The 8,718-nt window shown below is 51.2% G+C and overlaps 1 protein-coding gene across 2 annotated transcripts in view; it reads right to left on the bottom strand.

Moving 5' to 3' along the window:
* LOC130388814 (non-muscle caldesmon-like) overlaps positions 1–7,406 on the bottom strand; it is a 12,444-nt gene extending 5,038 nt beyond the window's left edge. For both annotated transcript variants that reach the window (XM_056598357.1, XM_056598358.1), the window contains exons 1-3: positions 7,190–7,406; positions 3,578–3,673; positions 1–140 (exon numbers count right to left, since the gene is read on the bottom strand). The exon at positions 1–140 is cut by the window's left edge and continues 170 nt beyond it. In XM_056598357.1, the coding sequence (XP_056454332.1) occupies positions 1–140; positions 3,578–3,673; positions 7,190–7,248 (295 nt within the window). In that variant the 5' untranslated portion in view covers positions 7,249–7,406. The remainder of the gene's footprint in view (positions 141–3,577; positions 3,674–7,189) is intronic.
* Between the last annotated feature and the right edge of the window lie 1,312 nt (positions 7,407–8,718).

The following is an 8,718-nucleotide window of genomic DNA, read 5'->3' as shown; positions in this document are numbered from 1 at the left end:
CCCAGGCCGTCTCCTCCTCTCCGGAGTCCAGGCCGGCCTGCCTCCTCCTCGCTCTCTCCCTCTGCTGGGCACCTCCGTCGCTGAAACCCTCATCCTCCTCCAGGGAGGAGGTCCGGCCGGGCTTCGGCTCCTCCTCGTTCCTGGAGGACAGGGGGGGGGGGGGGGGGGGGGGGGGGTTGTTAGTGGTTCAGAGACCCCCAGTCCAAAGGTTCCTGGTTTGATCCTCACCCTCTGCTCCTGAATGACATGTTGGTGTCACATGTTTAGCATGTCTGAGTGATATAGTCCAAACCAGTTGAAGCAGGTTCTGCTGAAAACCTTCTCTATTCCCCAAGGACAAAGTCTCATAAAATGAGCGTAAAATGGTGCATAATAAACATGTTCAGCATTCCTTCCAGGGTAAAACATTTCCTCCAGGTTGGTGTTGAGCTATTAAAACGGAGAGAGAGTATCGACACATGTGGAGCGACTGCATGAGTCAGAGGGTTCATTATCGATCCATTTGGACCGAACACAAAGCACAAAGCATCATTAAGATCAGCTCGTGTTGGACACCAGTTCAGGCTTCAAACAGAACAACACTGAGGTGTTCACACCAGGAGAACAGCCAGCCACGTTTTTACCAGGTCAAAATAGATAGACCAGGACCTCCAGATGGTGGTTACCTGTAGTGTAGACTAACTAGTTGTTTATTCCAGGACCTCCTGGTTACCAGTAATGTAGGCAAACTAGATGCTTACAGCAAGGCCTCCAGATGTTGGAAATCAATCTGCAGCTGTCAGACCACAGCTGGGAAGCGAGGGAACTCTCTGTGGTCCAAACAAACCATGCCGCTGAATGTCTACTTAGACAAATGTCATCAGTGTGAATCACCAAACACATGAGAGCAATAGCGATGAACCGCGTTCTCTCTATAGCCTTAACTCTAACTCTAGTACTGGAATGAACGGCCGGTCTGCTTATTGTTCCTGGTCTGATCCCCCCCCCCCCCCCCCCCCCCCAGCTCTCTGGACTGGGTCAATATTGACCTATCAGTGGTCCTCAAAAAGGACATGGTAGAGTACATCAATCCCTGCTCTCGCTCTCCTGGTAACACAGCTGTGTGGCCTCTGATTCACGCTAGCTACGACATCGCCAGCGCTAACCCTAGCGCTGGGTAAACACTGAGAGAGTCCAAGGTTTAGGACATCGGCCACAACACACGGCTGACAGGACCAACCCCAATGCTACGCTGGACAGAGTCCAGTTTCTGTTTCTGAAACCAGGACATGCTGAGCCCCAGTCAGTTTCTTTGGCTGAAAGAGGTGTCTGTACTGACGCTATACTGTAGCTGATGGTTAAGGGTTGTCTGTACTGTCTGTACTGTAGCTGATGGATGGAGGGTTGTCTGAACTGTCTGTACTGTAGCTGATGGTTAAGGGTTGTCTGTACTGAGGAACGCCCGGACTGCACCGTGATGTTCTTATGGATGTTAACGACTGAGCACACGAGAGGTTGAGGGCTGGAAGGAATTTCTCCTGCCACCCCGCCCCCATGACAACAACACACCCATCACTAATCCTAGAATCATAAATCGTAAATCATAATACATCCATCTCTGATAATCCTCTTACCTCTAATCTCCAACACATCTACCGCTAACAAAGTCCCACAGAGGACATATTCATCCTGTTACTGTCTGATACATGTAACTGCTCTGCTATTGCTACTGCCTGGTACTGTACTGCTACAGGCTATAGCTACAACCCCCCCGGAGAGAGGAGGAGAGAGGAGAGCTACACCCCCCAGGAGAGAGGAGGAAGGGGAGAGAGGAGAGCTACACCTCCCAGGAGAGGAGGAGGAGAGCTAAACCACACAGGAGAGAGGAGGAGGAGAGAGGACATGGAGGAATCTAAAGGGCTGGAGACTGGAGATTAGAGGCATGGGGAACAAAGCTCTGTTCTCCTCCCCCTCCTCTCCTCTCCCCTCCCCCCTCTCTCTCCTTTCCCCTCCCTCTCCCCCCCTCTCTCCCTCTCCTCTCCCCCCTCCCTCCCTCTCTCCCCTCTCTCCTCTCCCTCTTATCCCCTCTCCCAGAGAAGTAGGGGCTTGTCTCAAACCAATCAAAGTACAATAAGTTATTTTGCCTTTGATGACTGTAGCGTCATCCCCTGCTGTCTTGGAGCTCATATTTAATGTCCTTCACTTTCTCACACCCAGACGTCTGGGATGGATCCAGCCTGCTCTAATCTTAACCTTATCTCAGTGCATCTAATCTTAACCTTATCTCAGTGGATCTAATCAGGGTTGAGCGTCGTGGTGGATCAGAGCTCTCAGCTCTCTGATTACAGAGCCGCTCGGGTTCCCGTCCCGCTGGGGGTGAAGACCACACGACACCACGAGGTGATGAATCCTGACGTGGCTGTTGTGGTGGAGAACAGAGACACCATAATAACAACCCTGGTAGTGTGGAGGAGACATTCCTGCTAGATGTTGTCATGGCCCATCTGTCTCCACCTCCCACACAGGGGGGGGGGCAAAGTAAATGGGCTCCCAGAGGAAACGTTTGCCGCTCTTAAGAAGGCGTCCATTAACTCACGGAGATGGTCGGGCCGAGACGTTTACGATGGTGTTGGGGGGAGAGAGAGCGAGAGAGAGCGAGAGAGAGCGAGAGAGAGAGAGAGAGAGAGAGAGAGAGAGAGAGAGAGAGAGGCCCAGCAGATATTTGGATCATCAGACATGGATACTAGAATATGAACCTCTAATCCCAGACTCATTCGTCTCATGCTTCTTCCTCCTCACTCTACTTTCTCTGTGGTGATGACGAAAACCAGTTTGTTCTGCCCCAGCAGCTGCTGTGAAAGGAAACCTTTCCATATACGGTCCTTCCTGCCACATTTACATACAAACTGTCTCCGCTTCAAACCAACGGAACTTGGCAGGTAAAACCCCGCCGGAGGAGAACCCGTTTGAGAGCAGCCTCAAGCGGGGTGCTGGTGGAACAGCGGAGGTGAACAACCGCTCAAGGGTTCAGGGCACGCAGACGAGTTCTGGTGATGAACAGGTTTCTAATGATCCTCAGAGCAGCAGCACTCTCCTTTCAGAGCCCTAGAAAAGAGAGCGCATCCAGAAACACCCGAATGTTGTCAGTATCAGACGGAATGTATCGGAATGGGATTCACCTCTACCTGTTCTGACCCGCCCCTGGAGGGGGTCACCTCTACCTATTCTGACCCGCCCCTGGAGGGGGTCACCTCTACCTGTTCTGACCCGCCCCTGGGGGGGGTCACCTCTACCTGTTCTGACCCTGGAGGCGGTCACCTCTACCTGCTCTGACCCTCCCCTGGCGTTGGGCCAAAGTTGCATGAAGCACAGGCCCAAGTTCCTCACTGAATTGTGTGTACTTGCACCCTTTTAAAGTTCATGTTTACACGTCCAATCAGAATGCACACACATTATTCATGTTCATAAAAGAAAACATTCTCCGGAAAAGGTTTTGCGCGGTGAAGGGGGTCCTCAGCCGATCAGGTTTGTTAGAGTGGATGCACCAGTTGAAACCGTTTGAGAACCACTGGGGTCATAGCTATAGGTCATCACTCACTGGGGGTCCTCTGGGCGGCGGTGGGATTCCCGTCGCCGGCGGCGCTGCTCCCGCTCCACCTCCTCTGCATCCTCCAGGCTGCGCTGCGCCGTCACCCTGGCAACCAGACACGGGTACCACGTTAGAGCCACGCCCCCAGAAGAGGGTTGTCCTGGCTGCTACTTGGAGCTGCTCAGTAAAACCGCAGTCTGCTACTGGTTCTACTGGGAGCTGCCCAGTGGAACCACAGTCTGCTACTGGTTGTACTGGGAGCTGCCCTGTAGAACCACAGACTGCTACTGGTTCTTCTGCTGTATCTACTGGGAGCTGCTGAGTACAACCACAGCCTGCTACTGGTTCTACTGGGAGTGTCGGCGTGTTCGATGGGCAGACTAACTGCCGATAGATTCCATCTGTTTGCTGCTGGGTCAGGTTACCACACACACACACACACACACACACACACACACACACACACACACACACACACACACACACACACACACACACACACACACACACACACACACACACACACACACACACACACACACACACACACACACACTTAATGACTTCCAGGCGGTGTGTCCATCTGCTTTCCTGACTCTCTCTGACCTCTGACCCCAACATCAGGAACCGCCTCAGGTTCAGTTTATGACCTCATCGGTCGCCGTAACAACGAGCTAAAGAGGCTGAGGCGGTCCCAAGCCCGCTAACGGTCATCCCCCCCCCGCCCCCCCCCCCCCCCCCCCCCCCCCCCCCCCTCCCACAACTCCATCCTTCCTGCTCCGCCACCGCGAGGGCCAGCGGTCATGTCCTGTCGCCACAGCAACCAGCGAAAGGAAGAGAGAGGTCAGGGGTCGTCCTGCAGCTGTTCATGTTCAGATAATACATAATAATTATATTAATCGTGATCATAAACAAAGGGAGCCGTTTACTAAAGGAGAGATGCGTGTCTGGGAAGCTAGCGGGATGCTAAGAAGCTAACATAGCATGTTATGTGGCCTAGCCGCCGGGCGCTCAGACAGCAGTGATGATAATGTGGAGCAGGTTGGTCTGGTGAAGGTCTGACGAGGCAGATGGAGACCAGACGACTGGACCAGCGGCCCGGCCTCGCTCAGCTCTAATTATTCATCAAACAGGATTAGATGATGTGGCGCCGCCTGATGCAGACCGATTGACCTCCTTTCAGGAGAGCGTCTGACGGGTTTGTTCCCAGCAGGATTACGTCTCGGTGTGCCTTGCTCCTGGGTCTGCTGCCCTGGGGAGAAGATATCTCCACCCAGACGGCCCAGTTCACAGGACTGGGGACAGAGACGGGCTCACCAGGACTTTGTGTATCAGGTCTATGTTTTACTAGGTCTAGTTTTACAGGTCTATTTTTTACCAGGTCAGGTTTTAAAGGTCTATGTTGTACCAGGTCTATGTTTAACCAGGTCAATGGGGGGATTGGGTCCGTCTATAATCCAGGGGCCTGAGGGCCACTTGTCTGTTTTGTGTTGCTGAACACAAATAGTAAATATTAAGAGAGACACGCCTGGACTAGTCCGACCAGGCTGGGGTTAAGTTTGTTCCCTCGCTGCCTCTACATGCTCAGACTGTTGTCATTGTCCACTGATCCCCTCACAGAGAGAGAGAGGGAGATGGGGAGAGAGAGAGAGAGAGAGAGAGAGAGAGAGAGAGAGAGAGAGAGAGAGAGAGAGAGAGAGAGAGAGAGAGAGAGAGAGAGAGAGAGAGAGAGAGAGAGAGAGAGAGAGAGAGAGAGAGAGAGAGAGAGAGAGAGAGAGAGAGAGAGAGAGAGAGAGAGAGAGAGAGGCTACCAGCGCCAGCTCTCAGAGCTCCTGTATGCGACGTGTCTGTCATCACTCGCTGAGTGTTCTCCTGACAGGATAATAACGGCTTTCTGTCGGGGCCGGGACGGGGCCTGTCGCTACCTGCAGGACATTGGAGACGCAAGCGTTGGCACGGTGATGTCACAGGGGTCCGCAAACAAGCAGCGAACAAACACACCCACACACACACCTCCTTGTCTTGTCATGCTGTAGCGTAAACAGAGTACTTCACCGCCGGGTAGTCGATGTGTGTGTGTGTGTGTGTGTGTGTGTGTGTGTGTGTGTATGTTTGTGTGTGTGTTAACCAGAGGGGAACATTCTCACAGTCTCTCCCTAAATGCCTGCCTGGTGACATCAACACCCCCCACCCCCCCACTGAGTGGAAGCAGAGGTGGTCTGCGTGTTTCTCCTGACCCGACCAGGTTCTGATAAAGGGGTCTGGGCAGCATCGCACTGCGTGGTACCAGATATGAAGTGCTGTCCAACCCATACCCCACCAGTACTCACATGTTACTAATCCCTAACTAGCACATTACTAACCCCTTTCTAAGATGTAATTTAGGTTTACATTCAATAATAATTTCCTTACTGAAGCTCATTCTAGCCAAACCAAGTTCCTAACTAACCCTAGCCCCTAACCCTAATCCCTATCGAACTCTAACCCTTAGCTAATCACAACCATCCCTAATCCTAGCTAACCCTATGGCGGTTAGCTATCACTCGTGGTGAAGTCACAACCCTAGTGACGTCACAGCAATAGTGGTGATGTCACGGCACTAGTGATGTCACAGCACTAGTGACGTCCCAGCCCCAGTGATATCACAGTCCAGTGGTGATGTCACGCCACTTGTGATATCACAGCCCTAGTGATGTCACAGTCCAGTGGTGATGTCACACTAGTGATATCACAGCCCTAGTGATGTCACAGTCCAGTGGTGATGTCACGTCACAGAGCTGTTGATGAACAGTTATATCAAAGCTCTGAGGACTGATGACTCAGAGCTCTGACATCATTTCCTCTTATCTGAGTCATCAGTCCTCAGATAAGAGGCCTTCCCTCATCACACCACCCAGAGGTCCAAGCTGTAGGGCAGGATGTCCGTCGGCCCGAGAGAACCCAGAGATCTCTCACCTCCGACCCAGAGGTCCGGCCTCCTCCTGTCTGACTCAGCCAGTCCTGAGGCCTCCCCCTCTCTCCTTTCTCCCCCACTCTCTTCCTCCCCCGAGCGCTAACACTAATACAGCTTCAATAGAGTGTTAATGAAGCTTGAGGTTAGCCTCAAGCAACTTGAAACAGAGACGGTTTTCAAAAGACAATCCCTGACTGAGAACTCACACACACACACACACACACACACACACACACACACAGACACACACACACACACACACACACACACACACACACACACACACACACACACACACACACACACACACACACACACACACACACAGTGTTTAAAAAACAACATCCATCCTTAACACACACACACACCTTTTAAAGACTACATCACAACTAAAACAAACAAAGAAAGATTTAAAGAAAGAAGGTTCAGAAGGGAGTTTATGGGTAATAAAGGTAGTTAAGAAGGCTGTTTAGTGAAAGTAACGGATGACGGATGTTAGTGTTGGTCAAGGTAGTTTAGAGAGTAGTTAGAAGGAAGTAAAGGTATTTTAGAGGGTAGTTGGAATGAAGTAAAGGTAGATTAGAAGCTAGATAGAGGAAGTAAAGGTGATTTAGAAGCTAGTTTAGTGGCGGTACCGGGAGTTCAGAAGGTGGTAGTTTAGGTTCTACCTGAGCAGCTTCTGCAGGCCCTGCTTGCTGGAGTCCCTCCGTAGTAGAGCGGTTGACATGTCGTCTGAGGAGATCGATCTGTTATCCGCTGCTTGAGCTATAGACCCCCGAAACGTCCAGTCTGCTCAGAGCCTCGACGTACTCTCACACACGCTCTCACACACTCTCTCTCACTCTCTCTCTCTCACACACTCCCCTTCTCTCACACACTCCCCCTCTCTCTCACACACTCCCCCTCTCTCTCACACACTCTCCTCCCTCTGCCACTCACTCCCCCATCACACACTCCCCTCCCTCCCTCTCTCACTAAACCCTCACTCACACACACCTCCCCCTCGCCCTCCGTCTCTCACACTCCCCCAGACCCCCACACACCCCCCACTGCTCTCTCTCTCTCTCTCTTGCTCTCGCTCTCTCTCTCTCTCTCTCTCTCTCTCTCTCTCTCTCTCTCTCTCTCTCTCTCTCTCTCTCTATTGGCACCGTGTCCGCCCCTCCCCCGGATCCCCCTACATGTGGTTTTCATTCAGGGTTTGTAGCTTTTCCCTCCTTTTCTCGCACACACACACACACACACACACACACACACACACACACTACACACACACACACACACACACACACACACACACACACACACACACACACACACACACACACACACACACACACACACACACACACACACACACACACACACACCAGTGCCCCCAATGCAGCCCCACAAAATGTCTGCTAAAGGAGATTAAAACGAAAACAAAGAGAGAGAGAGAGAGAGAGAGAGAGAGAGAGAGAGAGAGAGAGAGAGAGAGAGAGAGAGAGAGAGAGAGAGAGAGAGAGAGAGAGCAAGGGAGAGCGAGAGAGAGTGAGATTACGAGAGAGCGAGAGAGAGCGAGAGCGAGTCTTGAAGTTAACTTTAAGGTTGTAGATAATACCATACTATAGTAGAGTTATCGGTCTTATAGATGAATACAGATGATTATTTTACGTTAGATTACTATACATATTACCATAGAGGAACATAGATTATCATACATCAATATCAAAGCACAGTCAGTGAGAGGTGTGAAATACAGTGAGAAATAATGTTTAAGTCTTTCACACTCAAAATAGAGTTTGAATAAAGACAACAAGAGTAGAACGCGCTGCGTTGGATCATGGTATGTTTGAATTTAAGATAAGAATGAAACTAAGGCTGGGTCCTGGTTTAGTGAAAAACATGATTCAACTTCAAAGCACTACACTTTAGTCCCAGTACTGGGTCTATGGGAGTACCAGTACTGGGTCTAGGGGAGTACCAGTACTGGATCTAGGGTAGTACCAGTAACGTATATTACTCACCACTTTCTGACAACACACACACACACACACACACACACACACACACACACACACACACACACACACACACACACACACACACACACACACACACACACACACACACACACACACACACACACACACACACACACACACACACACACTCTCTGCTGCTGCTGCTGCTGTCACCATAGTAACCTGCTAGTGCT

The sequence above is a fragment of the Gadus chalcogrammus genome, chromosome 9 (assembly GCF_026213295.1).
Source record: "Gadus chalcogrammus isolate NIFS_2021 chromosome 9, NIFS_Gcha_1.0, whole genome shotgun sequence".
NCBI classification, from domain to species: Eukaryota; Metazoa; Chordata; class Actinopteri; order Gadiformes; family Gadidae; genus Gadus; species Gadus chalcogrammus.
This window is presented reverse-complemented; position numbering and strand designations above follow the sequence as displayed.